This window comes from Dermacentor albipictus, chromosome 4, assembly GCF_038994185.2.
Source record: "Dermacentor albipictus isolate Rhodes 1998 colony chromosome 4, USDA_Dalb.pri_finalv2, whole genome shotgun sequence".
In the NCBI taxonomy this organism is placed as follows: Eukaryota; Metazoa; Arthropoda; class Arachnida; order Ixodida; family Ixodidae; genus Dermacentor; species Dermacentor albipictus.
In genome coordinates, this window is record NC_091824.1 from 162,104,235 (window position 1) to 162,123,364 (window position 19,130).

At 45.2% G+C, this 19,130-nt stretch overlaps 1 protein-coding gene across 4 annotated transcripts in view; it reads left to right on the forward strand.

Moving 5' to 3' along the window:
• The window catches only part of LOC135900018 (uncharacterized), a 40,809-nt gene extending 22,505 nt beyond the window's left edge, over window positions 1–18,304 (forward strand). For all 4 annotated transcript variants that reach the window (XM_070537760.1, XM_070537761.1, XM_070537762.1 and 1 more), the window contains 9 exons: window positions 705–791; window positions 2,796–3,122; window positions 4,218–4,422; window positions 5,871–6,027; window positions 12,229–12,372; window positions 14,245–14,376; window positions 15,290–15,460; window positions 16,097–16,210; window positions 17,946–18,304. In XM_070537760.1, coding sequence (XP_070393861.1) covers window positions 2,825–3,122; window positions 4,218–4,422; window positions 5,871–6,027; window positions 12,229–12,372; window positions 14,245–14,376; window positions 15,290–15,460; window positions 16,097–16,210; window positions 17,946–18,089 — 1,365 coding nt within the window. In that variant the 5' untranslated portion in view covers window positions 705–791; window positions 2,796–2,824 and the 3' untranslated portion in view covers window positions 18,090–18,304. The remainder of the gene's footprint in view (window positions 1–704; window positions 792–2,795; window positions 3,123–4,217; window positions 4,423–5,870; window positions 6,028–12,228; window positions 12,373–14,244; window positions 14,377–15,289; window positions 15,461–16,096; window positions 16,211–17,945) is intronic.
• Window positions 18,305–19,130: the final 826 nt, after the last annotated feature.

Genomic DNA, 19,130 nt, shown 5'->3' on the forward strand with positions numbered 1-19,130 from the left:
ATAATAACAGTTTTTTAAGAAACGTTGTGCTGTCTAACGCCATGCTGAACAGCCGTGGGCATGGCAACACCAACAGAAAGCAGTCACTTTAGTGAACTTTTAACTGTGTGCTCGCTACTTCTCTGTCAAGAATGCTGTGTCACGCTGATAACGCGCATGCTGTTGGTGGCTTTGAAGTAACGGGGGTACAAGATAGGAAGGCACACAAGACAGACGAGGTTGAACTATTATTGTTTTCGGGCAAGATAAGCTCCAAAAGGTGCAATCTTAGAGTGTAGGGAAAAAAGTATCCCCGGGTTGCCATGTGCTTGCACCTTCCCTCGTAGATGAGACATTCGGAAATGAATTGAATTATGGGTTTTTACTTGCCAAAACCACGATTTTATTATGAGGCATGCCGTAGTGGGAGACTTCGGATTAATTTTGACCACCAGGGCACCTTTAACGTGCCCCACTGCACGGGACACGGCGTTCTTGCATTTCACCCCCATCAAAATGCGGCCGCCGCGGCCGGGATTTGATCCCGCGACCTCGTGCGTTGCAGCGCAACACTACAGCCGCTAAGCAATCCCGGCGGGTGATGAGACATTAGGGCTTCTTTATTCTTTTAAGTTTACGCTTGAACTACACCGAGCAACCACAGAACACAAATACCTAGGCACTGGCGCTAATCTATATGGCGGCATTGTTCTGTTCATGTGCAGAAGACGATGGTGAAACTCTGAACGACCAGTATTTCAGAGTGAGAGTTCGCAAAGACACGGGTGCTGCCCAGCCTGAAACCATCCCCGGTAAGTAGGCCTCCGTGGTCTCACAGTGGAGGGTACAACGGCATCTCAAATGTGTTTTGTAGGCGGTTGCATGACTGGCATATGTAGACTTTTTCTAGTACGATATCGGACAGAATGGACACGTGCAAGATCTTTGAACGCAGTCCTTCTCCCTCTGTCAGCGTTTTGACTTTTCTGTATGGGGTGATGTGCTTCTGACGAGTTCGTTCTTCACCCTTTCATTTACTTATTCTAGTGGGCCCCTTTAGGATTTAAGGTATTTCTCAGCAATATTTTGCGATGCATTTCTGTGCTGATCTTGTTTTCTTCTCACATAGAAGTTAATCTTCATCACCTCTTTGTCGATATTAGCTGTGGTCTCACCTTCTCGTATGTCTTCACCACTTTAGATCTGCATTAAAGGCTGAAACGCCAGTCACAACACACAGCGCCTGCGTCGTCCGCTCCAATTCTCGCCGTTGCCTTTTCGCTTGTACTATATTTAGAAGGTGGTATCCACGATCCTAGATGTTCCTTAGAGTAGTAGTTGGGAACTCTGTCCCCTCCAAATAGAATTTAGAAATAGAAAATATAGAATTTTTTATTGCGATGACACTTATATGGACACTCCAGGTGCATTTCTGTCGTCGCCGTCGTCGGCGCCGTGAGGTTCCGTATGAGTGAAAAGATGTGAGGGTGAGCCGGCGAACGCGGTTCAATCTCACTTGCGCGAGCGAGGGACGCGGCCCGTATGCGTGCCCTCTCCTGTGGCGCACGAGGAAAGGGGGGTCAGGCGAAGGAGGAGGGGGTTCTCCGGCGGCTGCCAGGGTGTCCGTACGTAACGCGAATCGCGGATGCCGTAGTAGAAGCCTTTGGCGAACGAAGTAGGGACGCGTTGCCGGCGCTCGTGTGTCTTGAAAGCAATCTGCGACGTGGCCAAAGGGCACGCCTGCGCGGGCCTCGTCTTCAAAGCGATCTGCGATGTTTGCAGAGTGCGCGTAGTGCCGATAGCTTCGTGTGCCCGTTTCGACGTTTCGTTCGCGTTGAAGCGACAGATGCACTGAGGGCAATTGGCTCGCGGCTGCTGCCGCGACTTCTAACTCCACCGTTTCCACAGACACTTTCCGCTGTCATTGAGCGAGATGTGTTCATGTTTACCTGTGCGCGCGTGATACCGTGCTGGTTAATTTAGTTAAAACACGTTGACGAGCTAGTTGGTTCAAATCCATGATAGAATGGGTAAGTGCGATGAACAAGGACGTAGAAAGAAGCAGACACACAAGGACAGCGCTGTCTCTGTGTGTCTGTTTCTTTCAACGTCCCCGTTGAGTAGCGCTTACATATTCTATCATTGTTAATTTTGCTAGTATGCGAATGTTTACAAGTTTTATACGGCCGATAAAACTAACATACTTACTTTGTACGGCTATCTATTAATTTGGTATCGCAATCGGTGCTTCGCCTTTCGGGCGGAACTGCGAATTTTTTTATTGGGCTTCAAACAGGATATTCTTGGTTTCGATTCCATGTAGCAATGTGCTAGTCACATTAATTGTTCATCCTTTCAATGTTACTGGTGTTAAAAACGTGTGGCCGGCTATGATTTATTAAATGCAAAATCGTAATGCTTGCAGTGATTGGATGCTATTGGTAAGTGTTATTTTGTAAGCTTTTGGCTACTAATAAGACCAGTGATGACAGTCAATAAAGTTTCAGGGACATCTGCTCGGCACTGGTCATACCAAAACAATGTGTTTTTATATGACAGTACAGGAGACGGCACGTGGCACAGAAGACGGGACAGAAGCACAAGGGAACCTTGTACTTTATACTTGGCTCGCTTTTTTGTCCCTACTTCTGCACTGCGTACTCTATGAGTATACTTCCATATTAGCTCTCCGAACGGCTGGCATGCTATCCTTGAGTGCCTCAACTGTAGGTTTATCACATACGCAAGCTTCAGTGGAGCACTTTAATTTCCATGATTTCCATAATTTCCAGCTGACAAGTGTCTTGCACTTCCAGATGCTCCCGACTCTACTACTGCCGAGGAAATGACGACAAGCTCTGCAAAAGCAGTGTCAACTAAATCGCTGACAGGAGCGGATGCAGCGAGCACTGCGAAAGCTGCACAGAAAAAGCAGAGTGAAATTTACGCTTCGGAGACAACCAACGGAACTACAAGAACTGCGCCAGTCACCAAAAGCAGTCCATCAAAGTCTCCGTTAATGACGACTTTGAAGGAAGCGGGCCATGCAACGGGAACGATGACTGGGCCAAGGACTCGGAGCAGCACTGTCACTACAGCCGCTCAGGACAAAGCAAGTGACACGGAGACGGCACTGGCAAAGGGTGAGCCGCACACGGCTCCCCTTCCGGCTCCCACTCGGAGGGAAGGCTAGCAGGCGGACGCATGACGCGAACATCATGGCGCCACGGGCCATTTGTTTTCGTCACTACGAGGCAGCGTAACTAATCAACCAGAGCTCAACAGCGCTTTGTCTACTGCCGTGTTGTTACTTTTCTAGAACTATTCAAGCACTAGGAGTTCGAATTACGAAAAAAAAGGTAATAACAACTTGTAACGACAGCGACAATACGGTCACACGTTTGCCTCCCGGGTGCCATGACATATGGCCGCGCAGCAGAATATTTTTGGTACGCTCGTCGCTCCCCTTATAATATCGAAAACTATATGCATATGCCAGATCAGCACAACGTCACGAAAACTCAAGATAATGTTGAAAATAACGTATCTGGGACGCATGCCACGCGTGATGTTTCTCCAATCAAATAAATATCCAGTTAGCACGGCGACTATCTCAAAGTTTTATTAACGTCCCAAAACTCAAAAACCACCGCAAGGACCCTGGAAGCGGCTTTTAACATTCTCCAGTGCGAAATTCTCCATGATGTAGGTCCGCTTTCTGTAAAGCTTTCTTTAGAAAAAGTGCACCACTCTATCCTTATCAATGCCAGGTATTGAATTAAGTACTGAATAGACCTGCATGGCGACATCTTGCGCTTCTTGTATGGCACCTTGTTGCCGTGGGTACTTCCCGCGTTCGTACTCATTCAAAGGAGAGCAGCTGTTGAGTCGCCGTGATTAAACATGCGTATTCACTGCTGAACTGCAGCAGCCGTAAACTGCTAAGGACACAGGCAGAAATGACAAACAAGGGCTCAGCTTGTGTCTTTCGTCTTTTGTGCGCGATGCAGTTCAGGAATGAACGTTACGAACTCGTCCAACTTTCAGTTCTATTGAACATGTGTGGTTGTGTAGCTTTCACAGGCGACGTCACCCAGCTCAGACTACACTGCGCAAACTTGTCCAGGCTGAGTACAGACAACTATGTTTCATCAATCCTACTTTTGCCAACAACAAGGTGCTGTACGCTCAGGGGCAGGGGGGTATTGACTGCAGTTTCTCGTCTGGCCGCTCGGCAGGCGTACTCCTGTGCGCAGCGGGCGACTTTGCCGTAGAAGAGGACATGTTTCCTACAGACGGACTGTGCGACCTGCTGTTTTACACACACGTTCGGTTTCTGGAAAATGACTTCCAAGGCCGGTACAACGTGAAGAGCTGGAAGACCTTCAGGCGCTTGGCACCGGCCTCCCGTAAGACCGGCTTCGGCATGTCGTTCAGCTACCGGTGCGTTTTTGTAGAGTCGGCTGCAACTTAAACTATAAAGCATTTTTTATGCGTGTGAAGGAAACAGAAAGATACTATGACAATTTTAGTGACCGGCGTTTTCTGTTTGCTTTGGTTTTCTATCGTATTTATGACTTTTTCTGTATTTTTATTAAAATGTACTATTGATTTTTTTTTTCATTTATAGAAAGCTGTTACACAGCTCATTCCAGTATAAGAGTAAAATAAGCTACTTCCATTCAGACTCGAGTTCTAAGGGGCAGAATGAAAAAGTCATAATTTTATTGTGTGCACTAAGGCAGTTTTTACATGAATCCTTGCGAGTTTTTTTTTCCTTTCCAAGTTTCTGCCTATAAATCAGCAAAAACTAAAGAAAAGTAACGTGGACGTACAGCACAAGAAAGAGGAGGAAGCGAAAAACCATTGGGTTCTCCCCAGTAGATCGTCAGGACACCCGTGTACGTGATCTCTGAGAATGAAAGTGTGCGAAGAGCTGCGAGTCTTATGTTCGCGTTGATCCGCCAGGTATGCCATTATTTCTAGCATTTTTGGCGGAAAGCTTTTCTTTTTAGGCTGTGGCACCACGCTACCTGTGGTCCACATTTAGCGGGGCCTGTTTAGCAGTGTCAGTCACGCCTAACTGATTTAGCTGTATATGATAAGCAATTGTTTTTGATGCATGCCTCTCTTGCCTCGGCATTCGCGATATGGTACGCTGGGAACGGTGGCGTTATGACGAGACTTCACAGCGAGAGAGTGAACTCTTGTATGTCCTTTCCCCTAGAAACGACTGTTGAAACCATGAAATGCAGCAGACGCTCTCGATATAAAAAAAAAATATGAAAGAAGTAAGTAGTTTTATGCCAGAAAATATCAAGAGTATCCACCTTTAAGCTTACGCCAACCCTACTACCTTTAGCTGCTGTGTCTAATGATATAGTCGGCTACCAAGGACATTCAAAACCTACTGTTGCGTTGTCCAGTTTCCTCCAGCCATGCGTGGAAAAGATATGACTGGAGAAAGCAAATACTGGCGGGATGCCGGTGATGCTTTCCCAATGCCGCTGCATGAATTGCAGACTAAAATGACGACCGTGCACTCGTGGTATGTGCAAATGACATTTGACTAGTGAATTGCAGTGGTAACTAGAAAACGTAAGCTGTCATGGCGTAGAACATTTTAGGGCTGGTAATGACAGTCATCTGCAGTTTTCGGTGGAGCTTCGCACTTTGTATTGCACTGGACTCTGCGACTGTCTTTCAGTTCATGGTGATCGTTGTTGTGCGTGCGCGCGCATCAGTTCTCCTTTTCATTCTTTTTTCCCCTTCCTGCTCCTGCATCCCCAGTGTGGGAGCAAACCAGGTGTAACCCGCTTAACTTCCCCTCGTTTCTTTCCATTTCTGCATTTTACTGTTTGCACGGTTGAAAATATTGGCGCATGTTTCAGGGAGGCCGACGACGTGAGAAAAGCTCTGAATGCCACCGGCAGACAAAGGCTTCTGCAATTATACAAGGAAAAAATACAACACCATGGCATCCTGAGAGCAACTTGTGACCCCAGAACGCTTAAATCGGACTTAGCTGGCAAGCTAAAGCTAATAACCGTAAGTATGCTGCTTCGTTGCTTCCGCTTGTCTGTTGAAGGGCATTCCAAATAACATTAAAGCTTATTAAAATGGAAGGGCGAGCTTTTGCGCCTTCAGACTCCGCCTTGTAGCGGTGCGTTCCGTTCGAAGTACGCATACGCGTTCCAACTCCGGCTCGATACTCCAGACGCCACATACTGTTCCTAAAACTGGGCACTCCGCGTAGTGTCAAGTTCCAAGCATTATGGACACCGCGCAACTAAGGTGAAACTGAATGGCATACTTTTCCTTTGCTGTACCTGCAATGCGATTTCCCGTTATAGGATTGCTACGAACTGACATGGTGATCGTTCAAACGCGGCTGGAATTATGGGCAGTGCGTGACTTCGGCCTTGATTTATCGCGTGTCTGCTGTGAAAGCGCATTTCGTGGTTTTGTCATTATTCATTGAGCTGATCTGTCAGCCGTATCTTCGATCACTCCTTTCAGAGGCGAGACCGCGCCATCGTTGTTTCGCCCGAAGATTGCGCGCAGCCTCGTACGCCTATATTACTTACACGAGGCAGGTGTAGAATATGTTCCGAGCTAATTAAGCTCATCACGCATATTTCGTAGCGCACGAATAATTCGCCACACTCTGGATGGAGCCCATGTTTCACATAGCCTGGATGAGGTGCAAGAAGTGACAAAAGATGGGAAATTATTTTTGATATTTTACCTGTTTGTTGGCTTAACGTTATGAAAATTAGTGTAGTTCCACACTTTTCATTAGTAAATTAGCCTAATCATTGTCACATAAGGAGCATTTTTGTGGCGAATAATGTTTAACGAGATGAGCCGTAAGGAAAGCCAGAATGACAAAATTTGTACAAATTTATGTATTGCTCACCATTTTCGTACCTCCTGGACCACCTTACTAGCGGCGCAAAGATACGTTATAAGGACGTTATACAAAAAAAAAAAGGCAAATGACATTACAGCGCTACATTTTTCTGTAATAATTTTCTTATAAAACTATGACAATACAGGCAGATATTTTTGACGAAAACGGTGACATTATAGTGGACATTGCCGTCTTACACAGCTTCTGTTGAGATAGCGGGCGCATTTGATGATTGTGATCCTGATCAAACAATGTCAACTTTGTTATCACGCAGTGACAGGAAGGTCGTATGAAGTTTTGTATGAGTGCCGATATGCGCTCCCAGCGCTTGCATGCGATGTCGGATTGTGTTATGGATGCACTGTACCTAAACTAATGTTATCAACTTTTCACACGAATAGCTGCTAACGCATTTTGCTTTGCCAAAACGCGGAACCAGCGTCTTGCTACGTGTGATGCAATATATTGTGCTAGCAGAAAAATCAGCATAGTTTGCAAATGATCAACTTTTGCAGCTTACGCGTCGAACACAAGAACTCACCAAGCCAATACGGCGAATGCACAAACGTTGCGTGCTGCACGGGCTCTTTGGTGAATACCCGTAATCTATAACATATGCGCTGATGAACTGCCAAGAATCAATAAAGGCAGACGGTCATCTCGCGTAAAAAAATGTATGTATATCGGAGGCGGCCTTCGTATAGTCTTGCTGGCAAGCTGCCCATAGTCATTAGGTTATACATGTCCAAGAGTTTGGGGAATCGACCCGTACCGCAATCCCTCGGTGGCGCCGGATGCTGTGCGGTCGCGTCACTCAACGGGAAGCAAATTTCAAAAATTGACTACAGAGCGACGCTTCTTTTTACACCCGGATCTTTTCACTTCAATAATCTGTATGCCATCCTCTCACTACGTGAAAAGTTTGGCTTTAGTGCAATAGCTTTTCTGGGTTCGTCAGCCACTCTTTTGTACCATTTTGAACTCCATAGGGATGTTTAGAAATATATAACAGAGTAATGCGCCTTTATCAGCACAAACCACAGAAAAGACATAGTGACTCCCTCTCCGTACATGTGCAGCTTTGATTAGTTTCGCAAAGTTTCTGAGGTTAAAGAGGCACCATTGTGAAGCTGCACTACAGTGAAGCGACATTACGGGGCATGTGCCTTTTACAATAATACCAGACGCCCCGCCAAATATGAAATATGCAGCGCTTTTATTTACCGTAGCATTTGTGAAAGGTGAAAACATATCTCGAAGACACCATATGGTAAACAACGTCTTTCAAGTGAGATTCACTTTCTTTAGGATTTCGCATCCACCGAACCGCAAAGCGCTTGCTTAATGCAGTGAAAGCAGCGCATAGGATAGAGCTGGGAATGAACGAGGTGAAACAAGTTTCTCAATAGATAATGAAATGAATAAAAAGAGCAATTTCTACGTAGGAGGTATTTAAGAGATGAAGCGAACTCTACATAGGCGAAAAAAGGAAAACAGGAATGTTTGAGTCACTCATGTTGTGAAACATGTGAAGCAACCTCGATGTATCAAATTCCTGGGTGCGAGTATACAGGGGTGTTTTTATACTTTGCAGTCATCATCGCTGCTTTATTGCTGGCTATTAAAGGTTGAGGGAGTGAGAACAAACCATGGAACAGTGGAAGATTTGTGAGAAGGTTTGTTTTCCTAAAAAAGAACAAAAGGCAGCAACAACAACTGCAAGTAGTGCTTGTTAATGGTTAGAGGAATCTCCTTCCGCGGAGACCGTACACTGCTTCATTCAATATGGGCAGCTCGTCAGTATAGATAGGGCGGCCATCAGCACTTGCCGTTATTATAGTTTGCTACTGTTCCAAGTATACCTATCCAAGCACATTGCTGCTTTGCTTCGGTGATCCGATGAGAAACGGTGTATAAAAAGCATGATATGGGGTGGGGGGGGGGGCGCTGCCCAAGAAGTGTAGTTCTTAGACTTCTTTAGGCTTATAGCGCAGCTCAGAAAGAGCAATAAGGAAGGTGGAAGGGGTAATGAAAGTGAACGGAGAACAGAGTGAGCGCTTACTTCCAAAAAAGAAATAATGACATACCAACTCGCCCAAACTGCCACGCTTTTGTAGTTCTTAGAATTAGTAGCGCTTGTAGGTGGCAGCCATATTTTTCAGGGAACTGCGAGAATTGACGGAATGAGAGGCCGAGATCTCGCTTAGCTCGTTTCTATCGCGTGCTTTCCCCCAGTGTCCGCTTGTTATGGTTTTGTCGTTAGTGGCTTACAAATCCGCAGTCATTGCCCGGCCTGCGCCGACAGATGATGGCTGCGGTAGAGATTAGGCACGTTTGCTCTAAACATGGAAACAAAATTCTGGGACGGATATAACAAAGCCTTTCGTTCGTAAGTGCTGTTTGCCAATGGCCGGATGCCTTCGCTAATAACATGTCCAGCTTCAGGATTGGCTGAATTTTTCTCTTACGGATAATTCTAGCACAATAGCTTTTTGTGAATACAGGGCTCCTTGTCTAATGAAGCACTGCAAATCTGCGGGAACTTGATAAAACAATCAGTTCAATAAATAAAAAAATGGGGTAGAAGCCACTCGAGAATCATTTTCAAGGTCAAGCGGTGGTTTCCCGCTAAACATGTTGGGATATGCTGCTGTGGATGCTTATTGGTCAACTTCATTTGTTACGAAGCCTGTGGGTGCTGCGACACTGCACTGCCTCGAGAATTGGTCAGCGTGACATACCGATTAAAGGTCATGGAGGAAAGAAACGAAATAGGAGAGACTCTGACGTCACGTTTTTGAAGCCGGAAGCGCAGCCATGTTGGTGCACCTCCAATCAGCTCACCGGAGCAGATAGGCACGCACTTCGAACTTGCATTGCTACGAGCCGCCGGCAGTGTGTGCTGCGGACGCGCGTCAGAACAAAGCTACGAAGTTATTGCAACCATTTTAGTGTAGCAGACGCGCTCCTGTGCTTTTCCGTGGCACGTTGAAGAAGACAACGAAGAACCGCGCCGTGATTGCTTGAGTGTCCCTGTTGCTGGCTGGCACTCACACTTGCATATCCTAACCACAACTTTCAAGCTTACACACCACGCTCCAAAGTCAGCTTGTCTCGCGAACAGAAGTTGCTGTACATGGGCCGAAAAAATTATATCTCACGTTTCAGAGGCCTAGAGCAGTAGCGAGATCTTCAGGAGCGCGGCTGCTATGATAACATTGATGTTTGACACGCAAACCCCAGTGTTCCTTTGCGAAAAGCACCACGTGACTTCCGCCACACTCTCTTCAACTGATGCGGGCTAGCCGGGGCCTCTCCTTAGCTTTGCTTCCTCCATGTTAAAACCCTGGCAAGGACACGTATTGCACACTAGTATCAGTATCGGCCCACCTAGTCACCACGTTAGAAAAAAACTGTTCCCAGAATCGGTCCGGTTTGCTCGGAGTGGCAACCGCCCACACAAAGTGAGGCGAAGAGCCAAAGAAAGCTTCGCAAAAGAAAGCACTTGACGGAGTTGCCCCACTTTGTATAAGCATTGATCAAAGACCAGGAGCACGACCAGGAGAAGGGTTCACCACTTTTTTTTTTCCAGAGAGGGAAAGCGCGTGCGCCAGAGCGCGCGTCTGCCAACGCCTGCCAACGTCAGCTCGCAGAAGGATTCGAATTGAAAGGGGAGACAGCGCGCAAGACGAGGAGTAAGAAAGATCGACAACACATGCGCTGTGTTTTCAATCGTTCTTAGTCTTCGTCTTACCCGCTGTTTTTCCTTCCAGATGGAACATTAATTAGCCCAACGTCGATCCTTTATGCGGGTTCGGATATACTTGAAACAAATTCCAGATAGAATCTTTTCTCTCCGTGCTCACATAGCAACAGTTATCAATTTCGGTCACCTTTCTGCAAATCGTTTTAGAGTCAAAGAACTACAGACTTGAAAGTTTCTTCATGGATGCTGTGTGATGCTGAATTGTGGCAAGGTTTCATTTTATTTTATCCGGCTTTAGCTTTTATCGGCTATTATATTTTTTTCTTTATTTTCTCCGTAATCTCTGCGGTGTGCTTCATCTATTTAGCGGGACTGATAAGTTTTCGGGACTTTCCCAATATGTTCACGTTTTTATAACTTCCCCATAATGTTTTCTAACTTTTCTGTGCCACCAGCTCTGTTTCAGCAAAGTTATATTCCCGTTTGACTTTTGCTTCTCTAGAAAAGATTTCAAACATGCTCACTTTCACAATTATCCCTGACATTAACAACTGCTTCGACATGTTATACAATATACGCTCACCTCGTGAGTCACCTTATAGGTCTGGGCCAGCACCTTGAGTTGGCGCTAACGCTTGTTTTGCGTACATTATTTACGAACGCCTTTTCCTGAGAACTTATGATTGGCTATAATTGCTCTGACAGCCTCGCTGTCAAATTCTCATGTATTCTCAGATTTTACCAGTGCATATGCGGAACCGCCACTACCATGACGTGATTATCCCCGTGTAGGTCTGTCAGCCAAGGAAGCAATCCCATCCGAATGCTGTATAAAGGGGTAATAAACGTAGCTGCATGTGACATTTACTTGGTGGTTTTATTTGTGTGAATTTATGGCAGCGTTATATTCGAAGATATCCTGTTTGTGAGCCTATGCATTTCTATCAAGCTTAATTTTTGAATATGCTGCGTTGGTGGCGCAGTCGCTTTGGCGCTGCATTGCTAAGCCCGACGGCGCGCATCAAATCCCGGCGGCGGCGTGCGCATTTCGATAGGGGAGAAATGCAAACACGCCCGTGTGCCTTGAATACGGTGCACGTAAAAAAGCTCCAGGTGATCAAAATTACTCCGGAGTCTCTTACTACGGCGGGCCTCATAATCATATCGTGGGTTTGACACTTCTACTAGAATTAAAAAAAAATTGAAGATTAGTGGTACAAACTGAGTGATAAAATTTTTGGCTGAAGATAAAGGAAACATGTTTTGTGCGTGTGAAGGCGCCATCTTGGCATGTTCAGCAAAGTCATCTACGAAGAAAAAAAATGTGGCCATCATCTGAATCTGAATTGTCACACTAACTAAATACTGTAAGATGAGCTGACTTGTGTGAGTGATGTGCCCGTGCACTTCACAAGCAAATAATTTTATGGCATCGTTCCGCTTCAATAAATTCTTCAGTGCGCCTCCACCAAATTTGGGTAGATGATCGTTTAGGAAGCTGAAATGCATGAATCATCCATTCGGAGTAAATAACCGCTCGTAACAAGCGTGGCAAGGTTTTTGCGCGCGAAGCCAACGAGGCAAGTTGATGTCGTGTTTTAGCGATTGATGCGACTTTCCTTATTCGCAGGAGCTCAAGAAATTTCAGGACGAGTTAAGCACCTCGCTGACAGCCGGCGTTGGCAAGTCCGAGCTCGCGCTGGGTATCCAGTTTACAAACTACCAGGACGAAGCTGAGGTTGCGCATCATCCGTCGGCAATGCTGGAGATGACAAGGAAAGGCATATTTTCTCTGTAGCAATTTGGGGATAGTGAGCGAACTCGCCATTGCAGTTTTTCGTGAGATCCCCCCAAAACGAACGAACGAACGAACGAACGAACGAACGAACGAACGTACGTACGTTCTTCCGTCCGCCCAGCAATAAAGACGGACAAAAAACAAGAAACAAAACAGAAAAAAACAGTGAGAGTACTCCAGCGATATGTAGCCAGTGGGTTATACAACTTTATGCTTCACAATCCTGCATAAAAATGAACACGAAAGCATTGAGTCACTTACTCTAGTCGTAGTTTCTGTAGCGTATCTCTATTGTGGTTAACACCGGTTCTCCCCGTTTTAGTATTTAGCTAAACATTGGAGTAGCATGTTTGGAATTCTAAAATTAAATTATGTGATTCAAATGTAACATATTTCGCGAAACTGCATACTCTTCTAAGCGAGTGCAAGTGTTTGAAACGTTCAGTACCCTGTGGAGCCGCATGTTTTGTTGCAGAAGGCAATGAATTAATTTGTCCTGAAGCATATCATAGGAGATTCGCGGGATCAGGGTGTGTGGAGTCCAATCGTATTTAGGCAACATGGAAACCACCTTCAGCAAATGTTTCGGTCAGAGAGGTCTGCGATAGCACTTGTTTTCGCGCTGCGCAGAGTTCGCTCGCAAGTCCCTGGCTTAAGCTTCGCACCGTTGGCTAAACTTACGCAGAGCAACAATGTATATTTAGTTAGAAAGTTTCCGAACATATACCTCAAATGTGTCGCTGCTCTCAGGATTCCTACAAAGTTGACGTGCCTTGTCTGTCCATAGCTTACCGTGTCCCGTCGGCAGCGTGAAACAGGATGGATCAAATGCACAAATGACATAACAAATTTCACTCACGCTCACCGAGAGCCGCGCAGCCGACCACATACAACAATCAACGGAGAGGCGAACGCCTCCAACCTGTATACTCGCACGCCGGCGGTGCACATGTGCCATAGATGACAATGGCAAGCCGATTGGGCAAGGCATCTGCGAAGCGGCGCCCTATAGAGCACTGTACTGTAGAATATTGGCAGAACAAAATTTGGAAAGAGATTGATGGAGCCGTGGTTGCTACTGGCACAGGTAACTAATACAGATAGATGTTTTATTGAAGAGAGAGAAGATGAAGGAGATATGTGCAAAATCCTAGACTGCAGTAAATATAGTAAAACCGGATTAGTTCCAGCAGGCAAGGTGACTATTTGTCGCCCGTTTCAAAGAGGACGTCAATAGAAAAATAAATAAATAAATAAATAATAACAATAATATTCGCTGAATGGTTTGAATTCTGCAATTGCAACATATTCCCTAAATGTGTTAATTAGAGTGGGAACTAGTGAACAATAAATAATTCGCTAATTAATGAGTAACCCTCACGTGTTCACTAATATATGGCGCCAATATTAATGTGTTCCAAAAAAAAGTATTTCCACTGGAAACGCTTCAAGATAACTACGTATATTGTTTGTGCCATATTGTATTTTGAACACCTTCGTTATATGTAGGGTATATTACTTACATTCAGCAATCAAATGGAAAAAATTTGTTATGAGCCCGACGTCGCAAAGGAAACTCGTTACAGATCTCTGAGAAAGAAAGCTTAGCAGTCAAAGAATAAATCGTCCTTGTCCGGGATGTATTTAGCAAAGATCGCGGTTACGCAGTTACTCTCCGCTATCCCATACGGAGCACCTCTAGCTGTGCTAAATCGTTTGCAACTCAAGCGTGTGTCATGTTTTGTCCACTTCCTGCTATTTTATGTATGTTGAAACTTGAGCTGCCAGTCTCTACTCAAGCTGAGACTGGTTTGCTGAAGAATAAAAATAAATAATTTGTTTTGTTGCAGGCGACTTCCCATCACAATATTAGTTGTGCGAACACACATTGACCGTCGGGTAGGAAGTGCTCCCGTGGTTGGTACCTTGGTCGACAAGTTTGAAGGTTCACGTGGCAAGTCCATGAACGTTCCTACATTGGTGAGTGCGCCAGTGTCAAGACTGGTCTTCAGGGGCGTCGTCAGCGTTAAGCTGTTGCGGCCGGGAAGGTCAACATAGACTTAGTGACCCGTATAGTATAACGTATCACCCTGACTGCGCTGCATCAACATCGAAGCGCAACCGGGAGCAGCAGTTCTGATGGCGACATCCTCTGACGTCATGTTCGACGAATGCGTGTCGTCAATACTATTGCGAAATGTTACCTCTACATGCAGCCAAATGTCACTCTATTCTGATTCTTCACTATCGAAACCATTGTACAGATACACAAGCAAAGCATAATTGCACCTTGTGATGAAACTTCTATGCCTTTGGGTCAAAAACAGTTTCTCCAGGATGCGAACGGCACTGCGGTTGCCTGCTGCCTCGCGGGATTACTGAATCACGGCAGTGGTTTTACTAAACCAGATGCTATGGAGTCAAAATGCGCGCAAGGCAAGGGAACATTTTATCGTACAAACATTTCGCATAAATTCCGTTTCTTCGATGTTCTTGCTGTTTCATATAACTTTGTAAAAACACATTGCCATGTAGCTTATTGGGAGTTGGTAGAATGCAGAGGTTATGGCTGCATGGTTAAATCAATGGGGACCTTTGTTAACCCTGGGCTATTTAACCATGAGGTGATTAGCCATCAAGTTCGGCCGACGGTATATCGCACTGACATCTTATTGTGTACATCTCATATATTTCACAAGACGGTCTGACTTGAGGACGAGTGTAAAAACAAGACAGTGAAGGAGAAAGACTTTTGCACTTTCCTTTAATTCTAAGCACGAAGGATGGGATCAGGGCTTGACAATTTATTCCTGTCACTACTGCCTGAATGTCATAAATTGTTTCGCATTGAGGTTCATACAAGCTAATACAAGCGTACTTGGTACCTTCTCAGACCAGTGCCATCTCAAGCCTGAAGGCTGCCAATATTACGGGCTACGTGAAAGTGCTGTTGTCTTTCACGATGATTGTTGGACACTTCCACCTGAACCAAAGCTTCAGTCGGCCCTCTCGGCCTTCCAGCACCTGGGAAGCCATGTCGTGGACCATGGATGGTTTTCAGAAGGTACACCACTCAGTGCTTGCGAAAATTTACTGTCAAGAGCTGTCGAGCAGAGCTACATTTTTCTAAAGCACTATCGATAGATTCGGACACGTTTATCGAACAAACGCTGGCTGAAGTGTCTCAGGCCATGGTTATTTGCAGTCCACACACTGTTGTGACACGTGTAATTTTGCCTCGTCATTTCAATAAGGTTTCTAAGCAGCTGTTGCGTGACTGCATTCTTGCAAAGTCCGTGGCGAGCCTCGAGAGCGGCTTCGCTCCTATTTTAAAATCACTGTATATTGCACAAAATACAGTTTACAATGCTGTGAAGTTTTCTTTTTCTCCTAGAGAGCAAATACTTTCTTTATGGTGATGTAGTTATACCGAAATTCAGCACTACACAGGTGAATAGGAAATATCTCCGCGCAAGTCTCCAGTACGGCATCTTTGTTCTACGATAGTACCGCAGCTCTGCTAGTAGAATTGCTGGTAACTGGTAAAATAGAAGCTTTCATATACCCAGCAGGACAATGTGCGCTACACGTGATGTGGTGGCAGTACATACTCTCTGGTCAATCTGTTGTCGCAATTTCTTTCTCCAAGCGTCAAGCCCTCCTTATACAAGCGTTCTGGACTTCTCTTTTAATGTTTCAGACATGTAAGAACAACGCGACTTTTGACGTCGTTGGAGAGGGTACTCTGCGATACGAGGGAATAAAGGGCACGGAAGTCTTCTGTTTTGAAGACAGCTTTACCATCACGGAGAAGGTAAGCATGCTTGGTCCTTGAACAGTAGTGGCGAAAGAAACTGACAAAAGCAAAACGCTGCTTACGTCCCTGCATTTAGTTTATTCCGTGTTTCATGTAATGCAGGGAGGTCTTTTGTTGTATGCATTACTCAAGTGCACTAGGCTTTCGATTGTTTGTAAATTCGCAAAATAACGCAAGAAGAGGTTGTAGATCCCCTGCACTGTGGCAATCGATGTTGTGCGAAGAATTTTTGAGATAGCTGGTCATCGAGCATTGTTCGGGATTTTCAGAAGCGTTACCATACATATTACCTTGATTATGTGACGCAAAAGCGTGTGTGTAACGACATCACCAAGGTGACGATGACGGTGATGGCAGTATTGCGCTGGTGACAGCGATGATATGACGACTGATTTGTTGCAGTCCAGTGAAGAAATGTTATTATATGCCGCACAAGAGACAACTTTAATCTCATGCGATGTTTATGCAGTACATCGTTCACAAGTTGGCAGTGCGAGACATTCAGTCTGAGACGTCTATGGAGCGATGCGACGAGGACTAAGTCAATATATGCTTTTGAGGGAAGAATGGTATAAAAAATGTATACCACATGCATCTATTTAAGCTTTCTGGTGCACCTTGTGTCACAGGGGCACATACCCATTTTGAAGGATTAGCCAAGAATGGGCACATACCTGGTGACATATGCGCTGTCGTCCAGGAATGGGGTAGCCCTGATATACGAAATTTACGGGAATCAACGAAACCGTTGAATAATTATGCGCTATGCCATAAGAAGTATGTATGACTAGTGAATATCTATGAGCCGACAGTATGATGTTGTGAGTTATTTGCATTCCCCTCCCCAATCAGTGACATCTCACTAACATCAGGTGCTCCTTTTGTCAATAAATGGCTTTCTTCTTCTTCTTCCTATTATTATTATTATTATTATTATTATTATTATTTGCTGTTGTTGTTGTATTGCGTACAAGACAGTTGCGCTGATTCACAGTATATGATCAGTCGGAATGAGGCCATACCACGCGCCTCACCGTACGAAGTAACTCAAAGATCGAGCCCAATAATGCTTCGCATTAAAAACATAGACCTTCAAAATATTTCAGGACTTCCTGCCAACGGCTGTGTAATGGCGCAAGTTTTTCTTAACTCACTTATATCAGACATAACAAAATAGTTCAGAGTGCAAACCTAATAAACTAATTTACTGCAGCTCCGCTGCATGGGTGCATCGCCTTCTGTTGTCTCGGAGACATGCATAGAGTCCACGTCGCGTACGGTACAAGTTCTGCACAGACTATCAAGCACACAATTTGAGATAATGCTTAGTAGGTACCGTTTCCAGCTGCCACCTACGTATTTTCACAAAGGCATAAGTTCAATCCTCAGTGGTGGCGGCTGGAAAAGTTTTGTTCTTTAATATCCTGTCAACGGTAATGACAGCTCCTATTATGACTGCGAAGTGCACCAACCAAACCACTGGCCGGCATGTATTATGGCCAGGCCACTGTAAACTCCATTGCTACAGATGAAATACACATCCATTGCTGTAAAAGTGTCTTTGTCTTGTAAAGCCTACATTCTCATTTGTGGCCTAAACTGTGAACGTGTCACAAAAGAATGATCGGTTACATCTTCAGAATATATTTCAATGTGTTATTGAACATAAGTGAAACGCTATAAGTACATTTGCATTTTCTGGCAGCCTTACATTTTTTCTAATCATCTGCAGGCGAGACTAGCGAACATGGACTACAAGCTAATGCGAAGCTGGGCCGTCTTCGACGCGGAGTTTGAAGACTACAAGAACATCTGCGGCAAAGGATCTTTTCAGAGAATCTCCGAACTGAAACAATTTCTTGAAAAATTTTCTTAGTAGTTTCTCGGCCTCTGAAATCAAATGCGTACATAATGTCACAGCATGAAGTCTACAGCTGAGAAAGGCGTGCGCATATGTTTAGGTCTTTGCGAAGGGCGAATCTATATGTGCGCCTTGTTTCATGTTCGCTCGCGTTTGTTGTTGAAAAATTGTTGAAGCACCGATACTTTAGTAAATGGCTTTGGCTAATAAATACACATATAGGTACCTGATCCCTAGCCTTGCTTTTCGTGTTCCTCTTTCTTTCCATCGTTCCATCTCTATTTTTCTTGTGTCACCCTATAACGATGCACCGCCGAGCGCTCGCACCAGCCCTGATGAATCCTCATGTAGAGTCGTGCTCCAACTTTCACCGCCTTGTCTGCAACAATTGGTTGCTATATTGCTATACTGCCCAGAGAGACGCCCTCAAGGCTGCGACGGACACCCTTCTTAGCGCCGACGGACTGGCTACGCTTGCTATACCCACAGCATTCCACCAAGTTTACACCGCGTGTTACAGTTTTGTGACGGCACCAGTGTCGTCGCCATTCACCATCCTAGAACCACAACGAGTACACGTCGACATCTTGCGCTTGGACAGTTTTTCGATGCTCCTCGAACGCACTATTTGGCTCTCTCTGTCAGGATATCCACGTCGTATTTAAGTTGAGTCTCGTCAACCATACAGTTTCATACAATATGTTGTCAACGATGTAGTTTAATGGCGGAAGGGCCAGGTATGGCCAATAGCATGTTGTCAACGATACGGGGCACACTAGCTTGCAACTGTCGATGGCCAAAATCCTCACAGGAAACCTTGATTCAGAAGCAATATGCTGCGTTCTCTTTTGGAGTACACGTGGGCCTGGACATCAATGTGAATATCTCTGGCGGATATTGTCAAGCTAGATCAGACGCTATCATTCTGTGGACGAAGCGAGCCGCCTATCACGCTGCCAATCACAAGATCTATGGTCGCACGAAGATGGTTGCAGTGTATCAACGCGGTCCTTTCGCCAGTCGCTGACTTAGGAAATGACTTTGCCATTGGCGAAG